Genomic DNA, 23,695 nt, shown 5'->3' with positions numbered 1-23,695 from the left:
CTCGCTTCGTTCCGCTTCGGCAGGCAGCTCGGTGACGGGCTGAACTGAGTCCGACCCTCCAGCCAGAGGGCCAAGAACCTAAGCGGCGGCCGAGGCTCTGAGCTGGATCCACCTTTCCCATCGCTACCTCCCCGTTGCCAGCCCTTTCCCAGGGGAGGCGGGAAATGTCAGGCTGCCACCGGGGTGGCTATTTGTGACCTTCGCGACGGAAGCAAGTGGCAGAAACACCCGGCCCATGGGGGAAGGCTGCAGGGTCCTTTCTCCGCAGAGCAGAGAGCGGCGCGAAGGGCCTGGCTTTCTTCGCTCTCCCGGGGGTGCTTTCTTCCAGGTGTAATGGCTCGTGGGCTTGCTGGGGTATTTTGCGAGGGCTGCAGCCGCCTTCGGCATTTTAACGCCCCGAGCCTGCGGAGGGCGTGGGAGGGAGCAGGGACCCCTCCGGGTGCCGTGCAGGCTCTGAGTCACATGAGAAAGGCGAGCCGGCAGCTTCAAAGGACAAGGAGCCCGGCGGGGGAGTCGCTAGCGCTGGAAAGGAGTCAATTCTTCCCTGCAGACCACCCCACCCCCTTGCGCAACGCTACCACAATGGCCCACACGCCCCCGCACCTCAGAGCCATGGGGTGCCCAGGGCCTGCGGGAAGGGTCGCCGTTGGGACTAGGCCGTTTTGTGCCATTCGGTCGGCACAAAGGAGCCGGACGCCGGTGCCATAACGGGCCAGCTGAGAATCGCGCTGGTGGGAGGAGCTGGCAGGGCCAATCCTCAGCTGGGAGAGCGCATAGGTCCGGGGAGTAGAGGTGTGGGGGGTGCTGCAGCACCCCCAGGTTCTGCACCTGGCTTCCCTGTGCCTGGGGACCGGCCCCTCCAGCTCTGGGTCCCAGCCTCCAGGCACCCCCTCCCCTCGGCCCCGCAGGGTCCTGCCAGCCCATGCGCTTTGCAGCTGCCCCGGGATCCTATCTCCATGGGCTTTGCTGGCCCTCCAAGGTCCCACCTCTCCGCAGGCTCCCCTCACTTACCAGCCCCACGGGCTCCACCAACCCTCGGGGTCCTGCCACCCATTGGCCCTGCCGCAGGCTCTGCAGCCCACCGGCCCCACAAGCCCCGGCATCCTGCCTTTGGCCCAGGACTCTGCAGCTGCCCCCAGCTATAGCCCCAGCCTGGCGCAGAGACGGCTGCCAGCTCCCAGACTGGACGAACCGGACGCCATTACAGCGATGGAGTCTGGGCCGGGAGAGCTGGCACCCTGATCTCAAGGGGTGTAAAGGGGGGTTCAGCTCAGCACCCCCATCCCAAAAGTAGTTCCAGCCCCACTGCAGTAGCTCCTAGGCTGCATTCACCGGCACTGGTCCCTGTGGCCCCCCGGTCTCCCGAACGGAGGCGCTTTCAGTCGCAGGGGGCCCTGCCCCAGAACCCGGCTCACTGCTCTGAAGTGAGCACTGGGAATGACCGAAGGGTTGGGCCCTAGCTAGTGTTTGCTTATAAACCCCTAATCTCATTAAATCCTAGCGACAGGAAGAAATGGGGATGGTTTGGGGGGTCGTTCTGCCATCCGAGGGCCAGACTGTTCCTGAGATCGGTTTAATCCAGAGCCCACCTATGCAGCTTTGAGTAAAATGTTCTGGTTTGTGGCTCCCTCGCTCTCTACAGCTGAGTAACACAAGAGACGTGTTCTTAGCCAGCCTGAGAGTGTGAGGTCCTTGTGCGAGGCACGTGGGGGCCAGAGTTGTTAAAGCAAAAAAAACCCAAAAAACTGCATGGTGAGGCTTTTTGGCCCTAACAGGCTGCTGGCGGCCGCCCGCCGTCTTGCCTCCCTGAGCCAGGCCAGACAGCTCCCTGGTAAGCACGAGGGTTGTAAAATCAGAAAGTATCGGACATTTTAGCTGTCCAGTATTTTCTGTATTTTTATACCGGACAGGAGGCGAAAATAACGGACTGTCCGGTTCAATACCAGACACATGGAACCCTACTCAGCACCCATCTTTGCATCCAGATTTCCAGACGAAATCTGCGCCCCTCTAGGCCCCCTGAATAAAGACCAGATTTTTCAGATGTGCAGCGTTCCCAGCAGCCCACACCCTGACATTTACGGCCAGGCTTTTCCAATGAGAGCAGGGCCTACTCTGCCGCGCTCTTCTGCAAACCTGTCCCCAGTTATGGGGGCTGAGTCTTCCGAACATTCTAATTGTACATTTCTCTGTGCTTCCATTTCCCCGCCTGTAAAATGGGTGCAATACACCTGCGGGCCAGGAGGGTCGTGCCAAACAATTATGAGTCTAAAAAGAGTTTCAAAATATCGGGGTAAAGACTTACATGACAAACATGAAAGCATGGGCAGTGGGTTTGCTAGGCGGGGCACAGCATTGCTTTCCCAAACCGCCAGGCGTGGCCTCGCCAATGCACCGCCCCAGAAGGGATTCTGGGGGTAGAGAGTCTGGGGCCTCTCCCTGTGCTCCAGGGCTGAGAGCCTGGGGCCGCAGCGCCCTACCTCCCCCGTGATGCTGAGGGGGTGGGGCCTGGGCACAAGGGGCGGGGCTGGGGGTGGGGTTGAGGGCTTGCCTCCCCCAGCCCTACATTCACCCACCACCCATGCGTGAAAACGGTGTCCCTAGCCTCTGTTTGTCTGGAAATGGGTGACGGGAGGAATCACATGAGGATTCCCTGTTGTGTTCCCTCCCTCTGGGGCATCTGGTATCGGCCACTTTGAGCAGACAGGACTAGATGGACCGTTGGTCTGACCCAGACTGGCCGTTCTTCGTATGTTCTAAAGCTTGTGCTCTAATGTAGTGTTTGGCTAATGTTATTACTACTGCTTCATTCACATCCTTTCCCCCTAAAATTAACATCCCTCACAACTTGTTTGTCTTGAGCTGCCCCATAACTAGGGCTAAGTGCTGCTACACTACAAATAACAACAATCACCCAAATAAATCAAGCACAGGGAATTCCCAGATCCCTGTGAGAGAGTTAACCCAATTAGCTGCGATTTACAGCCACGCCGGACAAGGCATTAGAAGATGCACTGTAGGGAACCTTGCTGATTCTCAACGCTGTGGGCCTAGGATTTCTGGGCCTCTAGCTTTTAGGCTTCTGTAGAGTAACGGGACTGGAGCGGCTATTCTTTCAGCTTTGATTTGCTCAGAAGTAGCCAAGCGGTGTGTTTTCATTGCCTCGCCGTTCAGCGTTCCATCACGCCGCTGAGCACGTATGCAAACGGCACCGTCCGCTTTCCAGTCGCTCGTACGTACATTAACCAGCCCTCGGAAGTACGATTTACGATGGCGGTTTGACAGATGGGGAGATAAAGACACAGGCAGGTGAAATGGCTGGTCCAAGACCAGACAGGGCATATCTACGCTGCGATTAAACCCCCAGGGCTGTGTTTGGTCTGCAGGGCTATAAAACGGCAGTGGAGACCAGCTTCAGCCCAGCGTCTGGGACCCATCCCCCTTGTGCCTATACAGAATAATGAACAGTTATCTGCAGCCGTGGGGTGTCAATCCCTAATGCACTACAGGGGCCTTTGCTGTCTAGATCTACATTTGCCCCTGTATCAGATACTCAGGGTTTCACTATGCATGTAAAATTTGCATGCTTCGGTTCTCAGCTAATTCTTTTAATCGAATTATTCTTGTGTCAGGCGTTAATTTGGCTTCCGGGTACTTCCTGACATGGGAGGTTTTTACTTGACAACCAGAAGTAAAAACACCGGGTCAAATTCAGCACCAGCTGAAATGGGAGCAACTCCACTGCAGGCTGCTTATGCAAGCCGCCAATTTTATCATTTGGATGCAAGCAGGGTGAGTCCCCGGGTCCGCGTGGTTTGCACAAGGACATCACACTTCAGCGGCAGCGCGAGACTAGAACCTTGTGGGCTTGTCTTCACCCAGGCAGCCGCCCTTGTAGCGCGGGAGGAAGAGGGGTTAATATGGGTGTGACCGGAGCCTGCTTGTCTGTGGAATAAATCCCCATGTCAGGGCACGCTCCGGCGGGCGGGACACGAGACTACCGTGGCTACTTGAGATCAGATGTTCCCTGTGCAGAGGCTGGCGCTGAGGTTAGAAAGCGCCGCACTTCAATTAAATCCCATTCATGCCAAATGCAGAAATCAATCGAGTGCTTATGGAATTCAGCAGCGGGCCAGGAAGCGCCGAGGCGGTAGTGAGGGGGGTCGCTCTGCCATGTGTAATCCGGTGGGTCCGACAGCTCACTGCTTTTTCCCCTCCTTTCACGGCTCGCTCCGGTTCTGATAATGGGCCGGATGCTGTGCGGTGCTGAATGCCATCGGCGTCCATGGGACTCAGGGTGTCAGCACTGTGTAGGATCAGGGACAGCTACCCCCACCCCTCCCACCTGCACTTAGCTGTATCTCCTCTGCCCCTTTGTAGTCAGCGGGGCTGTGTGGGAGGAGCTGAGGGCAGACTTGGGAATTACGGTCATTACATAGCTGGAAGTGACGTATCTTAAATCGCGTTTTCGTGCCATCCACACAGTGGGAGGGGGACGGGCGTGGGGTGGTTGGTGAAGGTAGCACTGGGAGAAGCCCTGCCTGCAACCCCACCCCTTCTGACCAGGCTCTGCCCCAAACCGTGGGGAGGGAGGAGGGCGGGAAGCCCCAGCCTCCCAAGCCTTGGAGCATGGGGAGGGAGGGTGCTAGGCACAGCAACACTCCACCCCCAGTATGTCTACAGCAGGCGTTCTGGGAGCGGAGTGTGGGCGGGGCCAGACGCACGGTTTGGGAAGACAGAGCCTCCCCCGCCTCGCACACCCGCCGCCCCTGTCGACAGGAGCAAACACTCCCGTCGGCTTCTCTTACTCCTCGTGAGGAGCAGGCCTACCAGCGCTGATGGGAGCACCCTTTGAGTTTGATTTAGCGGGTCTTCACTAGACCCGCTAAATCGAACCCCGAAAGATCGACCACCGCAGCGTCACTCTTCCGTGGAATGTCGACATGGCCCACATGTCCGGTGACACAGAGAGCACTGAGCGGCCCTGAAGCAGGATCCAGCCGGATGTTCTTTGATAGGGCACGTGGATGGCACAGAGAGCCTGGCTCCCTGAATGTACAGGACTCGGGGCCCTGCCCGGCTTCCATAGAAATCACTGACAGTTTTGCTGTTGGCTTCAGCAGGAGCGGGCCCTGTGTTGCACTGCAGGATGGCTCTGTCTAGCCCCCGGGATGTGTCTCTTTCCCCTCCCCCTCCTAGGGATAAGCCCGCTTTGAAACGCCTGGTGTGCCGCAGCTGGCAGGCGTGCTGTTGGCACTCGGAAGTGGCAATGGCTTTGGCCTATTTTGAAGTCTTTTATCACCTTTGCATAGCGCCCTCCTGCTGCCCCCGCAGTCCGCATGGGCTGCTCAGCTCCCCTCCCTCTTCCGCTGCCTCTGAGCGATGGGGACTGGTCCGATGCAGCTCAGGCCGGGCAGGGCAGACCGGTCAGGCTCCAAGCTGACTGCTGATGCAAAACCGAATCACATTTCAGCCCCACTAAAGGACTTGCATATGTTCTCAGCCACCCCCCTGCGCGGCCAGTATCAAAGTTAGCTGGGGGGCTTTGCTAATGCAATTGCGGCTCTGAGCCTGACGGCTGTCCGACAGCATTACAGTACAGAGGACATAGTACACGTCTGCCTTTCCCTTTCAAGGCTCCCCCCCCACACACACACATACACACATTTCTTCTCGGGCTGTGGCCTTCGGCTCATGTGATAAACCCATCCCGATCTGCAGAGGAGCACGTCCCCTGCACGGACACACCTATGGGTGCATGACAGGCCCCCTTCTGGGCCTGGCTCCCTCACCCTTCTTTGCTCAATCAGCAGCAGACATTTCCAATATTATTCTCCGGTCCTTTGTCAGGAAAAAGTGTTTTTAAACGGTCTGCTGGAGCCTGGGCCCCCAAGGTAGATTTTTTGGGGGTGTCTAGACATCCTGTGGAGGGCCTGGCATTGCCGTGAAACCATTCCCAGTGCATCGGGCCAGCCAGATCCTGCCCATGGGAGGGAGGGTTGGATGCTAATTCAGAGACAAAAAACCTTGGAATTGATTCCAAGTCTCTTTTTTCCACACTCTGGCAGGGCTGGCGACAGACTTTGTGTGGGGGGGGGGGGGGCCCATGGCAAGCGTCCCCTTCTCCCTCCCCACATCAGTGGCCCTGCACTCAGGCAGGCACACCCACACCCAGCACTCTGTCCTTGCTGACGAACACACAGGGGTTCACACAGGATGTGTGTTCCCAGGAGTGTCAGAATCTATAGGCTCCATTGATGGAGTGAACCCCTAGCCCATTCAGATGATGATTAATAATCATCTATTATTAATCACATACCAACACTGCCTGTCTCACACGTCCCAGCTGAGGATCTCTAAGCACCCTGCTGACACTGACAGGTTGCTCTCTAGGAGTCTCCTGTGAAGCCAGGAAATAGCATCGTCTCCATTTTACAGCTAGAGCAGCCAAGGCCGTGGAAGAAGGATGCTCTTGTGGTTATGCCTCGGGGCTCCGAGGCTCAGCCCTGAGCAATCACAGCCTCTCTGTGTGACCTTGGGGGAACGTCTTCATCTCCGTGCGGCTCCCCTTCTGGAAAATGAGGGTTGCTTAATAGAGGCCCAGCAACAAACAGACTCACTCAAGGTCAGAAAGCTGGAAATAGAACCCAGATCCTCCCGGGGCTCTGCTTTCACCACTAGGTCGTGCTGCTATCCTCATTTACCTAGCCCCGCCGCCAAGACGCCTGGGCCCTTTACAAGGCACAAAAGAACGACGAAAAACAGACTCTGTGAAAACCAAACTGCCAAAAACTCCTCGTGTGCTCCCAGCCTGCCGACTCTGCGGTGACTCAAGGGCGAGGAAAAGAAGAGGGGATTGTCCTAGTGACAAGAACCCGGGAAGGGCACTGCAATTGCAACTGCCTTCATCGTGCTGTCTGTATTTCCCCGTTTCAGTCTTCGGGTACCTCTAGACTGCTCTGCACACTGCAGATCTCATTTCGAATTTATTTCGAAATAGGCTATTTCGAAATTTGGCGTGTCTCCATGGCACCAAATTTTGAAATAAAGCACGATTTTGAGGCATCCCTTATTCCTCGGGGGGCGAGGTTTACAGGGAGGCCGAAATAGCGCATCCGTTATTTCGAAAATGCTTTCAAAATAGCGGCACGCGTTCCTTGGACGCAGGGTAACTATTTCGGGACCCCGGAGCGATCCTGAAATAGCTTTGTAGTCTAGACGTGCCCTTTTAGCAAGCTGTGTGATTCCCACCACGTCTCCCAGCCTCTCATTTGTGAAACAGTAACTTCAGGGTGTCAGTGTCTGCTGGCAACACAAACAGCGGCCAAGGACAATTGTATCAAAACCAAAGGCACCTTTGGGGGGTCCCTTCTGTTCCAGCACAAACAGGACAAGGACTGGCAGAACGACAGCAGCTAACCCGTGTGGATCAGACACGGGCAGTTTTACCCCCTGGAACCAGGCACCATCCAAAAACGCCGAATGCTGAAATGCAAGAGCCTCTTGTGATCCGCCTTTTGCAAATCAAGGCAGCTGCGTTGCTAATGCCTTAACGCCACAGTTCCTGCCCTGTCTCGGGCCCTGTGTAGGAGTGGAGTGAGTGTGTCGGCACTTGTACCAATTCTTTTAAAATATAACCGTGGGGGAGCGGGCGAATCCCGAGCAAGGTGGCAGCGAGAGGCCTGTATGGGGTGAAGACTGGAAGTTCTGCAGAGGGGGGAGAACACCGGAGGTGGTTTTAACATGAGAACGAATGTCGTGGTGACCCCCTCCGTTCAGAACGCTTCCCCCTCAACGTCGCCAAGGAGCCGGCCGCCGAACGCCCCTCAGAGGAAAGGGGCCTGGTTGTGTGGGGGCCAGTGCACAAGACACCCCAGCAAGTCAAACAGCTAGTCTCTCCCGTACGACCTCCAGCCCCTGGTGGCTTCCTGGCTCCTGAGGGAGGCTGGTGTGTGTGGAGGGGAAGGGGCTGGAACTGCAGAGCAGGACAGGAGCCAGGTGGACCCGGCTTGCCCTTCCCTGTGGCACTCGAAGCTGTTCGAGGAGACGCATGTACTAAGGGAGGTGGCGCTGCCTTGGCCGGGTCCCAAGAAGGGGTCGCAGCTTAAGCACGTCTGTCCTGGTGGCCGCATGGTTATTACTCAAGTGACCAGTGTCTCTGGGTGTCCACCTGGAGACACCCCTGAGGGCCCTGCTGGTCAGCGAGCTAAAAGCCAGGCTCCTTTCTGGGGTGCGAGTTGGAGCGCTGACCCTGAGCCCGAGCTGCATGGGGCTGGACAGGAATCACAGTCCGTAAATGAAAGCTGTTTCCCACGGGAACAGAGTCCTTGGTCTCTAGCGCTCGGGGTAGATCACACAGGGAGCCGCCTGCCCGTGCTCACAAGACACACGCACTCTGCAGACTCCGACATGGCTTCATTTCCTCCAATGTTGTTATCAAACCATCTTTTTAGTGAGTCTACACAGCCTCCCCCTGCACACACAGACACACACACAGCATCCCACACACACAACATCTCCTCCACAAACATAGACACACACATTCTCCCCTCCACACACACACACACACACACACACACACACACACACACACACACACACAGACACACAGCATCCCCTCCACACACACACACACACAGCATCCCCTCCACACACACACACACACACACACAGCATCCCCTCCACAAACATAGACACACACATTCTCCCCTCCACACACACACACACACACACAAACACACACACACACACACACACACACACACACACACACACACACACACAGCATCCCCTCCACAAACATAGACACACACATTCTCCCCTCCACACACACACACACACACACACACACACACACACAGCATCCTCTCCACACACAGACACACACACAGCATCCCCCCCCACACAGCATCCCCCACACACCACATCCCCTCCACAAACATAGACACACACATTCTCCCCTCCACACACACACAGACACACACAGCATCCTCTTCACACACAGACACACACAGCATCCCCTGCACAAACATAAACACACGCATTCTCCTCTCCACACACACAGAGACACATAGCACCCCCCCCACACACACAGCATCCCCCCCAGACACACAGAGCATCTCTTCCACACACAGAGAGACACACAGCATCCCCTCCACACACACACACACACTCTCTTGCCCCTCTCTCGGCCCGGAGGCCAGGCGGTCCGTCTGGGCTCTGGGGGGGGGGGGGGGGGCAGTGTCGCCCCAGGCTGTTCCGCGCGGGGAGCCCCGGGAAGTTTGAAACGACCCTGCGGGGGAGAAGGGGCTGGGGGGGGGGGTCCGGCGCCAGAGCCCTCCCGCCCCCCGGCCCCGGCCCCGGCCCCGGCCGCCCCTTACCTGCCTCCACCAGGAACAGGCCGGCGCAGCTGCAATAGACCAGCAGGGCTGCGCCGAGGGGCACGAAGCAGCGACCCGTCCTCCGGCGCGGGGCCATCCCGCATCGCGCGGCCGCAGGCTCAGGCCCGGGCTCGGCGGCGGGCGCCCGGCGCGGGCATCTCAGGACCGCGGGCAGCTCCCCGGCGCGGCTCCGGCGTCAGGGCTGGCGGCCGGGCTGCGGGGAGGGAAGAGCGGAGGCGCTGAGCTCCATGGGGCCGCTACCGCAGCGGGGGGACGTGCCCCGGCCGCCGGCTCCATTCATGGAAAGAGCCGCCCCCCCCGTCGGATCCCAGCCCCTCCTGCGCGTCATCAGCAACCTGCCCGCCCCGCCCGGCAGGGGAGACAGCGCCTGCCCCCCCCGTGGAGAGACCGCCCCTCCCAGCCCCCCCTCCCCGTCTGCTCCTGGCTAGACCCCCCCCCCCCCCCGAGGAGAGACCGCCCCTCCCAGCCCCCCTCCCCGTCTGCTCCTGGCTAGACCCCCCCCCCCCCCCCCGAGGAGAGACCGCCCCTCCCAGCCCCCCCCCCCCCGTCTGCTCCTGGCTGGCTGGACCCCCCCCGAGGAGAGACCGCCCCTCCCAGCCCCCCCCCCGTCTGCTCCTGGCTGGACCCCCCCCGAGGAGAGACCGCCCCTCCCAGCCCCCCCCCTGTCTGCTTCTGGCTGGACCCCCCCCCCCCCCGAGGAGAGACCGCCCCTCCCAGCCCCCCCCCCCCCCTGTCTGCTTCTGGCTGGACCGCCCCTCCCCCCCCCCCGCTGGACCCCCCCCCCCCGGAGGAGAGACCGCCCCTCCCAGCCCCCCCCCCCCCTGTCTGCTTCTGGCTGGAGCCCCCCCCCCCCCGAGGAGAGACCGCCCCTCCCAGCCCCCCCCCGTCTGCTTCTGGCTGGACCCCCCCCCCCGAGGAGAGACCGCCCCTCCCAGCCCCCCTCCCCTCCCGTCTGCTCCTGGCCGGACCCCCCCCCCCCCCCGAAGAGAGACAGCCCCTTCCAGCCCCCCCTCCCGTCTGCTCCTGGCCGGACCCCCCCCGAGGAGAGACCGCCCCTCACAGCACCCCCGTCCCATCTGCTCCTGGCCGGACCCCCCCCCGAGGAGAGACCGCCCCTCACAGCCCCCCCCCCCCTGTCTGCTCCTGCCCGCCCCCCCCAACTCCCCGGCTCACTCTCCCTGCTCCGGGCTGGACCCCCCCCGAAGAGAGACCGCCCTTCTGAGCCCCCCCTCCCACCAGCCCCTGGCCGGTCCCCCCTCCGCGGCCCCTGCAGCCTGCCCAGCGTCCCGAGGGTTGCAGCGGCAGCACCCAGAACCAGCCCGGGCATAGGACCCGGAGCTCGCTGGGCAGGCAGCCCGACCCCCACAGGGCGCTGGGAGCCGGGAGCAGGAGGCTGCCTGGTGGAACTGCAGCCCGGCGCGCTGCCCCCTGCCCCGGGCTGCTCCGATCCGAGCCCAGGCCGCGCCTGGACAATTCTCCGGCACCGGCCGACTCCTCCGGCCCTGGCCCAGCCTGGCGAGAAGGGCTGCGGGGCTGGAGCAATGAGCCCCCAGGAGCGGGGGGACGTGGCCCGGCAGAGCGCTGTGACTGCAGCCTCTGGCTGGAGGACAGCTACATAACCCCCCCTGCATGCCCCCCCATGCTGCCAATTACAGGCCAGCAAAGCCAGCTTCCCTCCCAGCACAGGGCCTGGAGCAGAGCAGAAAGCCCCCGGCTGGGGGTGGGGGGCGAGAAGTCACCTCTGGTGGAACCGTCCCCTCTCGATTGGGCTCCGTGCGGTGGACAAGGCTGAGCCGGAATCCGGAGCGCCTGGACTTTCAGAGCCCTTGGCCAGCTCCCTCTGCCAGCCAGACGCCGAGAACCAAGGCCCTAACCACTAGGGACCACTGCACCTCCCCCCTTGCTCCTGCCACAATCTTAATAGAGAAATGGAGCCCCTGCACATGCCCCTCCCCGCACCCCCCTCCACGCAGGCACCAGACACCCCTGGGCCTCACCAGGAAGAGGGTTAATCCTGGTGTCCTGGCCAAATTCAGGTTTTCCCTCCCTGCCTTCCATCTCCTTAAACTTACACGGGCAGTTTCAGTCCTAGCTTAGCCTGCTGTGGCCTTGTTCAGCAGAGGCAGGGTTTGGCCCCAGGGGCAGGCAGCTGCAGTGAGGTGCCCTGGTGCAGTGAGGATTGTGATGCATTTCCTGCTAACCTTTCCCCCTCTTCCGAGGACAGCGGGGCCTCTCTGAATTGGGAATGGGGGACACGGTCGGTCGCTGAGTCCCCTCCCTCGAGCGTAGCCCAGCAAATCTGACTCTGCCAGAAAGGGCTGGGCTCGTGAAAAGGGGGCGCCGACTTGTCTCGCACCCCAGCTGTAAAATCCTGCAGCAAACGCCCTGTGAAGTCAACGGAACCTTCTACTGGCAGACGCCAAACGACGTCCCTAGCATGGGGGTGGACTCACTACCTGAGAACCGCACGTGAAGAGGGACCGGCTGGTCGCCCTTTCCTTCCCGTTGGCCTGAGGACGTGCAAGGATTTAGCCAGATCACGGCTGGCATGTAAGTGCCATGCACTCTCCTTTTGCGTTGGGGGAGGTTTGAGAGGGCATTGGGGAGAAGGCTGGGCGCAGGGTCAGCTGTGAGCATCACCCCCCCCACACACGCACATGCACACGCACATGCACACGCACACGCACACTGGCATGTCTTGGTCGGTCTTTCTCCCAGGCTTCCTTTCCCATATTACTAAATTCAATTCGCACGCTCTTATGCACCGGGCACCAGAGAGGGGTGTTTCTATTTCAAGCGCTGCCAGTCCCCTGCTGCATGAACCTGTCACTTCCCTCTCTGTGCCTCTGTCTCTCCTCCTACCCTGTGTGTGTCTTGCCAGCGCAGGCCGTCAGCCCTTTAGGGGAGGGGCTCTGTGTCTGTACAGCACCGAGCACAACGGGGCCTTAGTCTGGATCCCAGTTTCTGGGCGCTGCTCTATCCCAAATCACAATTGTACATTCCAGATCCATGCCTGGCGAATTGCCACAGCCTCCCATAGAATTATGCCAGAATCACAGCTGGCCTCTTGCAGCCTAGGGGGACGCAATGGGATTTTCTGGCTTGCTCTGTACCCGCAATGGTTAGCTATCCAATACCCTCGCAACAGCTGGTACTCGATGGCAGTGATGCTTTATTACCAGGGCAGGCCCATATGCAGGAATTTCTGTGTGTGTGTGTGGGGGGGGGTGCTTTCTTGTAAATGTGGACTGCCAGGGTGTGACTGCACCACCCCGCCATGGTCCCCCAAATAAGCATGCTCTGGCCGGCTAGGGGAAGACTGGGGCTGATCCCCCCCATCCCAGGAGCAAGACCTAGCCCTGCCCCCAGCCTCACTCCTGGGGGGCGGAGAATCAGCCCCAGCCTTCCCTCAGCCGGCCGGACCATGGGGGAACATGGAGGGGGGGCGTTCGCACCCTTTGCACACACCCCCACGTACAGGCCTGCAGGGATTCGCGTAGTAGCCAATATAATTGTATTGTCTAATACTCCCCAGATCTGAATGTAGAGCCCAGCTCGTGGTACTGCCTGCGAGGCTAGAATTAGATGTTCGTTTCGGTTAACGAAGCTGGCAGGGTTCTGATGGAAGGCGACGAGTGGAAGGGAACAGAGGCAATTTTCCCGACTTGGACCAAGCCCACCGGCCAGATGTCACTGAATAGGCAGGCCCAGCTCTTGGCAGGGATGACGGGCACTGTCGCAACCCCAGGAGCTAGACAAACACGACGCCTTTGGTCTCTGTTCCCCTCCTGTGCTGCGCCCGCAGAAGAATGGAGCCAGTAGCAGCAGGCACCCCGGACAGAGGAGCAGACTCTGTCCCCATGTGGGTGGCCCTGCGGGCTTTGAGACCCCCACAGCAGAGCGAAGTCCTGCTTGTGTGGACAAGCGGCTCTAAGGGGGGTGGCCAACGCATACTCTAAGGCGCCCATGGAATTACCCAGAGTATCCCCTTGGCCAGACCTGTTTTCACTGCAGCGTTGCGGCTTGCAGAGACTACAAGTTCCATCATGCAATGCTCCAGACGCTGCATTTGCTATGGGCCACACCCCTGGAGAGCTGCAATCAGCTGCTTTCTTTTCTAGCTGCCTGCTAAGGTTTTCATGGAGCATCAGTCACTACCATACCTTGAGCCTGTTGCCAGCTCAGGCTCCTGGCACGTTGTCAGTCGGAGAGAGTTCACTTTATAGGCCGGCCGGTGCAGCAAGTTGCAGTTACACCCATGCGATGGATTTCCCCAGGGACTGGCAAGCAAACTGGGCCCTAAGAATAATGATAGAAATGTAGCCGTGTTAGTCTGGGGTAGTTGAAGCAAAATGCAGGACAATGTAGCAATTGGGCCCTAAGAAAGCAAATGCGCCACGTTCTCTGTTGCTTTCCTCCCTCTGCCTCCTTTCAGAATGGAGGTGAGAACCCCGTGTCTGGGAAGAGGGCAGCAGCAAGTAGCCCTTTATTGCAATTCGCCATCTTGGATTAGTCTTTGTAATGCAGGAGTGTCTAGGCTGGGCCGGTTGTGTGCCTCACATGCCCGTCGTAAGTGACGGCCCCTGCTTCGAGTGATCCCCTTCCTACAGAGCCATCCTTCCTCAACTTTAAATGATTATCTCCAAGGGCCGAGTCTGCATTTATTCACTAACGGTGTTTCCTGGCTGTCAGCAACACTCACACCCCTCCACCACTGGGCTCTGGGTTCTGCATGGATGAGTCTCTCTTCACCTGGAATGTTTGTGAAGGAGCATATCTGAAAAGAGCCTTTAATCTCCCTCCACGCGCTCCTCTTTGATTCACAGCTGGGCACAAGTGCTTGGCTCCTTACAGAAGCTGATTGCTCTGCAATTAAATGGCTCGCCCAGTTAATGCCTTCGCCTTTCATCTCCTGGCTGGTAACAGATTAAACTTCCAAACGCGCCAGACAAAGCGAAGGCGTGAAGGAAAGCAAGGGAGGGATGGAGGACGAGCGTGAATGAATGTAAGAGATGACAGAGGATCCATTCCTGACTGGTCGCTATACTCAGTCTGGATGTGCTGTATGTCCATTATTCTTTTCACGGGCCTCTGAGGTCTACAACCCCTACTGAACTCAATAGGGGTTCAGGCACTTAGCCTGAGAAACTGATCCTGCCAGGAGTTATGTCTACACTGCAGCACTATTTCAGGATAGCATATCTTATTTAGAAGTTATTTCAAAATAGCTTATTTCGAAATCTGGCACTGTCTACACAGCACTTATTTTGTAAGAAATCACTATTCTGAAATGTCCCTTACTCCTCGTAGAATGAAGTTTACAGGGATGTCAGAATAGCGAGCCCCTTGTATTTGGAAATAATGGATGTGCTCCAAAGACGTGGAATAGCTATTTTGGAATATCTCCGGTAGCCCAAAATAGTACTGCAATGTAGTCGTAGCTTTAGGGACTAACAGCTTTATTAGGGAATGAGCTTTCATGGTAAACCCCACTTCATCGGATGAATCGGAGTGGAAGTTACAGAAGCAGGGGGTATATTTAAGGAAGAAGTTACTTGTGTGAATGAAGCTAATCAAGTCAGGGTGGAAGTGGCTCATTCACAGCATGTGGGGTGGAGATGTGAATATCCAGAGAGGAGGAATTGCTTTTGTAATGTGGTAACCAGTTGAGATCCTAATTCAGTCCTAACTTGATGGTGTTGAATTTGTAAATGAATCCCAGTCCAGCTGTCTCCCTTTGTATCTGGGTTTTGAAATTCTGTTGTAGAAGAATTTCCTGGAGCTTAGGCCCATAAAAGGCTATTAGCCAGGGGATAAAATGGTGTCCTTGGCCTCTGTTTGTCAGAGGCTGGAGAGGGATGGCGGGAGACAAATCGCTTGATCATTGTCTTCGGTCCACCCTCTCTGGGGTACCTGGTGCTGGCCACTGTCGGCAGACAGGCTACTGGGCTAGATAGACCTTTGGTCTGACCCAGTACGGCCGTTCTTCTGTTCTTATATTCTTAAGAATGGCCACTTTCAAATCCATTACAGACGGTACAGGGAGCGTGAAGTGTTTCCCTACAGGTTTGTGTGTTATCAGGGCCGGACTAAGGGGTGGGCTAGCCAGGCAGCTGCCCAGGGCGTCAACCTATGTGGGGAGCGCCCGGCTCCCAGCAGGCTGCAGTGGCCACCCGGGGCGGGGGCCATGTTAACCCCTGCAGCACCAGCCAGCAGCGCCTTTCCCCCCTCGGCCACAGGGCCCTGCACAGCCAGGCACAGCCCACCCCGAGCTGCACGCCATCGGCGGTGGCTGGGCCGACTGGGCAGTGCATGCACCATGCGTCCGCCCACGTGCCCCGGGAGCGGACCTGCGCATGTGTCGTGCACCGGAGGCAGGGCCGCATGTCCCGGGGGCGGGCCCGCACATGCGCCATGCGCCCGGAGGCGGGGCCATGCGCCCGGAGGCGGGGCCGTGCGCCCGCACATGCGCCATGCGCCCAGAGGCGGGGCCATGCGCCCCGTGGGCAGCACCACACACCTGGGCTCGGGCCGGCCCTGTGTGTTATCATTCCCTGATGTCTGATTTGTGTCCAATTATCCTTTGGCGCAGAGACTGTCCAGTGTGGCCAATACACGTGGCAATCCTGCTTCTGTAACTTCCACGCCAGCGCAGCTGATGAAGCGGGTTTTACCCATGAGAGCTGATGGCCTGATAAATCTGTTAGTCTCTAAGGTGCCACAGGACGACTCATTTTCCAAAGGTTGTAAATGAATTAGTGTCACCCTGGTAGGACCTCTGGCCTCTGAATTCCATTTGCTCCAACCCAGGCCCCTGTTATAGATCAGGCACCAGACTTGATCCTGGACGGCGCCTCAAACACCCCCCCCAGCAAATCAGTCAATGCCTCCCCCCGCTCTGAAAGGACAAGCACCTGCCAAAGGACCTAACAGAGAATGTCCATTCCCTGTAACACAGCTGCCCTATCTAGTATGGGGTAATGGTGTGTGCGCGCGCGCACACACGCACACACACACACACACACATGCACACACGCACATGCACACTCATACATGCACACACTTGTGCACACGCACACGTGCAGACATACACACACATGCTCAGTACAACACTCTTTTGTTTAAATCAGATTCTACAGCGACCTTTGTAAGCCTCATAATCTTGCCCCTCCCCAGCTCTCGCTCATCTGGACAGTAGCCTGAGTAGAGAAAAAGTGCCCGGGTCATTGTGCCGCTTGGATACCCCTTTATGCTGCTGTCCCCTTGTATCCACCCCAGAAGGAACCAGAAGCCGAGCTATTTCCTACCTCACATTTCAGTGTGTCACAGGATGACTGAAAGCAGAATTAAAAACACCCTCCATTAGCACTAATAATTACCACCGAAAACCAATGTAGGTCGCCCAGGGCCCGTACGGCCAATCTTTCTGACAGAAGCACTTCGGTGGCCCGCCCGCTGCCTTTCATTAGGTGGGCTGATAAATCCAATATTCTTTGCAAGACGTGTCGTTTGGGTTCCTTGATTGTCAGGCAAAGCTTTCCTGGGACAGCTGAGCCGGATGGAAGCGCCTGTCTCTGTTGTTTAGCTAAGGCCGTCTGGCACGCCGGGGCACAGGCGATCCAGAGCGGCGTGGAAGCAGGCGCGCTGATGACAGGTTCCAAAAGGAGAAGGGGTGAGAATTCCAGCCAGCTTAGCGTGGGGGCTTGGAAGGGCCGTGGCTACTTATTGCCCCAGCTCAGGAGGCGAAAAATAGCAGCCCCGCCTGTATCACCAAAAGAAGGGCCTTATTTAAGCAAGCGCTGTGGGGAGGTTGCAGGGCTGGAGAGCCAGTGCTGGCTCCCTGGTGCTAGGGGAGGGGACGCCCCGAGGCTCAGGGGCCGGATCCAGACAAGCTGGGGGCCGTAGGGTCCCTACCCTTGCAACAGAGCGTTCTGATTGAGAGCCGCTCGTCAGTGGGCGAGATTCCAGCCGTTCCGGTCATGCCCAGAAGAGCAGGTGTCGGGGGACCTCAGAGGCAGTGAGCTGGGCTCTGGGGGGTGGCGTGTCCAAAGCCCGGCTCCACCCCAGATGATGAAACTCCCCTGAAAGCCTGGGAGCTGCCAGTCAGGGCAGAAAGTGACAAATTGAAGTCAGGGATTGATCAGATTCACTTTGGGACTTTCTCTGCCCCTTTCCCATGCCCCCCCCGCCAAGCCCTGGATCACTTCCTGGGGGGCAGGGACTACTTCCTCAGTAGCTGGGCAAGGATAACATGGCAAAAGCTTATCGGTCAATGCTGTAGGCCACATGCATTTCCTTCTCCCGGCCGCCAGGACATTTTTTAGGAGGCTGGCCAGAAGCCCGGCTCAGTCCTGGCTCACACCAGGCCTGGGACCTTCCCCCGCTGCGGTTCTGCATTTAAAGTGTATTCGGAGCCAGGCAGGCAGGCAGCCCAGCTCACACCAGGTCTGGGAGCTCAGACTCCACCCCCGGACAAGGACTACTGCTACCTCGTGCTGCTGCCTCTGTATCAGAGGCAGCAGCGTGAGGTGGGAGGCAGCTGGTCCATGGGGGGAGCTGGGTTTTAAACTGGCTCCCCTTGTGGACCAGCTCCCGCCTTGACACCCCACGCTGCTGCCTCTGATAGAGATGCGGAGTGGCCGGGGGTGCCCCAGGAGTGGGGCCGGAGCGCACTGGCTGCCGGGCCTGCCCCCGGGACTACAGAATAGTTGAGTAACCAATAAGAATTCATGAGGTTAATCAACGATTCAATTAACCGATATTTAACATCCCGGGAGCCACGCTGAAGCAGGGGGCGGCGTGTGAGTGGGGCCAGGCTGGCACTTTGGGAAGGCAATGCCTCCCCCTGCCTCTTCTACCCACTGCCCATGGGCTGGACTGTCACAGGGTGCTGCGGGCTGGCACTTAGGGGCACTGGTCAAGACCCGTGTAGGAGGCTCCAGACTCGGAGAGCGGGAGGAAGTGCAGGTCAGGACAGAGGGGCGTTAGCAGAGCGTGCGGAGGAGTCTTGCACAACAGCTGCGCACTCCCTGGCTAGACCCGGCGCAGGTCAGGGGAGCAAAAAATCCAGCTCCAGAAACCGAATGAGAAACCCCCCAACCGGCGGGACGCTGGCGAAAGGAAAGTGGATTTAGCTTCGTTCCTTCACCATGAAATTGGCTGGTTCGAGCACAGGGAGGATGGAACGCACACATGAGTTCCCAGAGCATCTCCTGAGGCACGCGCTCCCTCCCCGTCCGCACCAGGGCTGCGCTCAGCCCCGGGGAGCTTAGGAGAATTCACGATTGTTCCCGGGCCAGCGCAGAGAAAGAAGATGCTCTGAACTCACAGCGGCCCCCGCCGCCTCCTGTCTCCCTTCCCTAACCAGCGAGGAAGGGGCCTGCAGCCGCAAGACGGATGGGTCTGTCTCACACAGCAACGAGGCACAATTCATCCAGACTTGACGGCTGCCTCTTCTGCGGAGTGGCATGAATGGGGCTGAGACACAACTGGCAGCTCCCACTCTCCTCCTGGCAGTTTTATGATAATTGGAAGGGGAAGGAGAAGTAATTAACAGGCGCCTGACACAAGGAAAATTAAATACCTGGGCCTTTTCCCCTTCAGTCACACTGAATCCTAAAGACTCAGCAGAAGGCCCAGTCCAACAGCCCAGAGAAAGAAAGGACCCTTTTGTCCGCTCCATTGCATGACATCCACACAGCTCACACGCGCACACACACACACACACACACACACACACACACACACACACACACACACACGCCCCACGTGCCACACACACACACACACCCACGTGACACACACACACACACACCCCACGTGCCACACACCCCACGTGCCCCACACACACACACACATACACACCCCCACGTGCCACACACACACACACACACACACACACACACACCCCACATGCCACACACACACACACACACACACACACACACACACACACACACCCAACGTGCCACACACACACACACACACACACACACACCCCACGTGCCACACACACACACACACACACACCCCCCACGTGCCACACACACACACACCCACGTGCCACACCCACCCTGCCCACGTAGATACAAATTGCATAGTCCCAAGGCCAAACTCACCTGCCTGCCTCTCACGCCCTCCTGGGGACTCTTCTGCTTGGAAGCCAGGCAGCTTCTGTCTCCCTCTCTCTGGGGCAGGGTCCCCCGTCGCACCCAGGGCTGCCGGGCTCTGTCCTGAGCTGCATCAGGCATAGTGTGGGGGGGGGGGGACAGCTCCACCCTTGCGGACATTCCTCCCCCCCCCCCCCGCAAAGTCCAGCTGCCCGGCCCAGAAAGGAAAGTGACACCAGACACGGCTGCGCCCGTCCCTTGGAATGCAACGGGGCCTCCTGGTGGGACAAGCTCTTGCCGGCTGCTCAGCTGCCCCGTCCTTCCCCAGGCCCTGAGCTCCCTCTGCCCCACCCGGCTGGCCGGGGGATGGGCGTTCCCAGGCAGGACAGAGGAGCGGCCCCAGGGACACAATGGAGACACTGAAGACTTTTAGGGCAGACAAGGCAGGAGGCCCAGAGGACACGTCTCCAGCCTGCCTGCAAGGGAGCCCCTGAGCTCCAGGCAAACTGCCCACCAGCTCAGGGCTCTCTGGAGGCCCCCGCAAAGCCACCCAGCAGGGCACCCCCAAGACTCAGTGGGAGACGACCTGGCCGTGCTCAGCCCCGCCGTGGAGACGGGAAGCCGGCGCGGAGAGCCGCAAAGGGAGCCCTGCCAGGGAGGGCTCTGTGCTAAGAACTCCGCCCAACCTCGTCATTCGGCCAGAGCAAAGGCGGGAACCCGCTGGCGGGGACAACAGGGTTTGGGGCAGCGTCCGGGTGACGGGGGCTGCGGAGGTGAGGAGCTGCAGGAAGCTGGCGAGCACCAGGAGGCAAGAGGTTAAAGAGAAACAAGGGCTCAGCGTCTTTACCCTGCTGGAGGCAGGTGGCTGCTGTCAGGAGCCATCTAAGGCCCCTGTTTCTTTCAGTGGGAGTTTGGTGCCTAAACCCTCTGGGCCTTTGTCCTCTAACTGGAGCAGTTTTAGCGCCGAAAGTCTCCGGTTCAAACCCTGCTCTGGCCAGTCCCGCACACCCCAGGAAAGGGCGTGGGCTTCAGCCCAGTGACCCGGGACCCGCGGCACAGCCGCCGGCGGGCAGAAGCAGTGGTCTAGCGGTCTGCGTGCCAGGGCCGGCCGGGGCTGTGACGGGACGTGGGGGGAATAAAGCCAGCGGAGGAGGGACCTGGACTCAGTTCTAGACAGGAGGGGAACGTTCCTGTTGCCGTGCGCCCCGCCCCTGGGCCAGCTGTGGGGGGGCCTTTGCTGGAGCGATGCGGGCACCCGCCCACTCACCCAGCCGGGCTCTGGCGGTGTGGAAAGAGCCGCGGGTCGCTCAGTGACTTGGGAGCCTCTGCTCTTGTTGTGTCGCCCATCACAAAGGTCAGCCGCTAGCGCATCGACCGCGTGGGCCTTTGCCAGAGACTCTGCTCCCAGGGGCCTTTAAATGCTTCAGGCCATGAACCTGCTGCTGCCTCTGGCGGTTTACGACTCTCCGGAGGGGGACGGACGGTGCTGCTGCGAGGCGCAGGGACGTGCCAGCCGGGGGAGATGCGCAGCCGGGCGCAAAGTGCACTGCGCTAAGCAAGGCAGAGGGGACGTGAGCTGACAGGCAGGCCGGTGCGGCAGCCTCTGAGACCTACATCAGCGCTGCTGTGTGGACAGACACGCTGGAAGTAGCCTGCACACGGTGCCCAGGCCCCCAACGAGGGCTCACAGCAGCTGCCCTCGCCAGAGATAGGCAGGCCCAGGGGGCAGATTTTTTTTTTTTAAACAGGCGAAACGCCCCGCGAATGTCAGGGTACTGACTTGGGAACCGTTATGATGCCAATACAGCCTACTGGGCCATCCAAGTGGCTAACACAGAGCCACCCCTGAGGGGGGGAGGAAGACGTTTTCCTCCTGCACCGACTGGGCTTGGAGGGAGGCCGGTGGTCCAGGCTCGCTGGGGTACAGAGCGTCTGCCTCCCAGAGGGATAAAGCAGAGTGAAGGGGCCTATCTGTGCGCACCCCCGCTCCACAGCGAGCCCCACAAGGCTGGGCCGAAGGGCTGGCAGCCAGCAAATGACTGATCTTCTTCCTGCCTGCCAAAAACTTCCTTCTCCCCCCGGCTTCCTTGCTGCCGCCCAGCAGCCGGCAGCTCCACTCAGCATGTGTGTTTGCAGCGTGGCCACCCACTGGGATGGGGATGTGGGAGGCGCCCTGGGCCCAGAGCTCCGCGTGCTCGTGGCTTCCCCTGGCTGTGCGCACTAGCGGAGTGATGCAGCGCAGAGGCAGTGTGGGAGACACAGGGGAACAAAAGCCACCGCCCAAAGCATCGCCAGCCCCTCGCTCCGGTGCAGCGCCTCCCAGGGGAAGGATCTCGACCCCTGCGTAGGCACGGCGGAGCCCAGCCGCAGAGCCTGTCAGCTCTGCACCATCCTTTGACGGGCGTCTGCCCTGCACTGGCCCTTTAAGGGCAAAACCCAGCCCTGAGGGAGGGCTGCTATTGCTGATTAGGGCCCAGCTGGGGGGCTATATAAAGAAGTTAGATGAAGCCTGGCTGTGGGTCACTGAGGCAAGGGGGGAGGAGGAGAATGAGAACTAGAACTGGGTGCTCCCTTAGGAGGGGAGGAACAATAAACACCCCACCCCAGAAAGGGGGGGGACAGGACTGAGAGTCACGGGAGTGGGTGCTGCTGGAGGGCCGTGTCCTGAAGAGGATGCCGTGGTCTGCAGGCGCTGTGACTCCAGGAGGGAGCACGTGGCATGAAGACACAGGGAGGCACCAGCCAGAGGGAGGTGCCTGGTGGGCATGTGAGCTCATTCCCAGGGCTGCCAGAAGGAGGCGCCATGGTGGTGAGTCCGTCCTATGACATGTCCCCATTTTACAGCCTGGAAAGCTGAGTCACAGGGAGGGGGCTGGGCCAGGGAGGGTTACAGTCCCTCAGTGAGGGAGCAGCAGAACTGGGTCTAGAACCCAGGAACACAGGCACCCGGAGCTGCCCACTGGTGCCCCACACCATGCTCCCACCCGGGGGCTAATACCCTGTGCTAGAGCCATGGCCACTGATGGCAAAGGCTTCCCCCTCCCCCAGCAGTGGGCCTTGGTGTGGCCTAGGCCAGATGGGGCACCCAGCCCCGCCCCCCGCCCCGGGGCATGAGCAGGAGGCGCCGTGATTAAAACTCCTGGGGGCAGCCCCCCTCTGCTGCAGAGCCCTGCCTGGAAGGAGGGAGGGGTAGGAATTTGCTGCCACCTGCTGGCACTGCCTGTAACTGCAGCCCCCTGCCAGGTTCCTTGGGATGCTTTTCGCTCACTAAGCCGGCGGGTTGCAAACTGCTTCTCTGGTGACCCCGCTGAAGAAAATCGTCGATGGCGCGAGCCGCCAGAATGTGACTGGAGTGCGGGCTCCGGGGCGGGGCCGAGGATGAGAGCTTGGCGGTGCAGGAGGGGGCTCTGGCTTGGGGTGGGAGGACTGGGGCAGGAGGGGCTGTGGGGCAGTGCAGGGACTAAGGCAGCTTCCTGCCTCTCCTGGCCCCCAGACCATGCTGTGCCCCAGAAGCAGCCGGCAGCAGGTTCCCGGCCAATGGGAGTGCGGAGCTATGCCCAGGGTGGGGCAGTGGGCGGTGCCCTAGTGCGCTCTGCCCCACACACCTAGGAGCTGGGCCTGCTGTCGGCCACTTCTAGGGCGCAGCGCAGTCTGAGGGGCAGGACAGGCAGGAAGCTGCCTTAGTGCCCCACTGGTCACCTGATCCCTCTGCTGCAACGAGACCAGCGCCCGACACCCCACTCCCGGCTCTCAGCCCATAGTTTGAAGACCACCGGGCTCGTGCTCCAGCCAGAGGCCCTGCGAGCACAGGTTGTTGGCCAGGCCCTTGTGAGCCGGCAGTTCGGGCCGCAGCTGCACAGAGGGGGAACAAACACGCAATGGGACACATCCCACCGAGCCCAGCCCGAGCCGCCAAAGGGGCAGGAGGGGCCCCGATCAGCCCTGTCACCCAGCCGGCGTCGACCCGGCCAGGCTAGTCCTGCGAGCCCAAGAGGCAGGGACTGGGTGAAGCTCTTGGCTTCTGGGACAGACACAGCCGCCTGGCAGCCAGCCTGCGGGCATGGCTCTGGCAGCCCCCTGAAACCTGTGACCCTTCAAGCCGGGCCCGCCCTGCGAGCGGAACAGGGACACCCAGACTCACCCTTATGCCCCGCGGCTGCCCTGATGGGAGGGGGAGGGCTGCCC

The 23,695-nt window shown here is 59.7% G+C and overlaps 1 protein-coding gene across 5 annotated transcripts in view; it reads right to left on the bottom strand.

The window, feature by feature from the left end:
• FNDC5 (fibronectin type III domain containing 5) overlaps window positions 1-19,671 on the bottom strand; it is a 52,134-nt gene extending 32,463 nt beyond the window's left edge. For 3 of the 5 annotated variants that reach the window (XM_089773460.1, XM_089773459.1, XM_089773457.1), the window contains exons 1-3: window positions 19,520-19,671; window positions 13,565-13,700; window positions 9,381-9,594 (exon numbers count right to left, since the gene is read on the bottom strand). In XM_089773460.1, coding sequence (XP_089629586.1) covers window positions 9,381-9,484 — 104 coding nt within the window. In that variant the 5' untranslated portion in view covers window positions 9,485-9,594; window positions 13,565-13,700; window positions 19,520-19,671. The remainder of the gene's footprint in view (window positions 1-9,380; window positions 9,595-13,564; window positions 13,701-19,519) is intronic. The other 2 variants (XM_089773458.1, XM_089773462.1) reach the window with 2 other exon arrangements.
• Between the last annotated feature and the right edge of the window lie 4,024 nt (window positions 19,672-23,695).

Source organism: Pelodiscus sinensis, chromosome 26 (assembly GCF_052426305.1).
Source record: "Pelodiscus sinensis isolate ZL-2025 chromosome 26, ASM5242630v1, whole genome shotgun sequence".
Lineage (NCBI taxonomy): Eukaryota > Metazoa > Chordata > Testudines > Trionychidae > Pelodiscus > Pelodiscus sinensis.
Note: the sequence above shows the minus strand (reverse complement) of the source record. Positions and strands in the feature narration are given on the sequence as shown.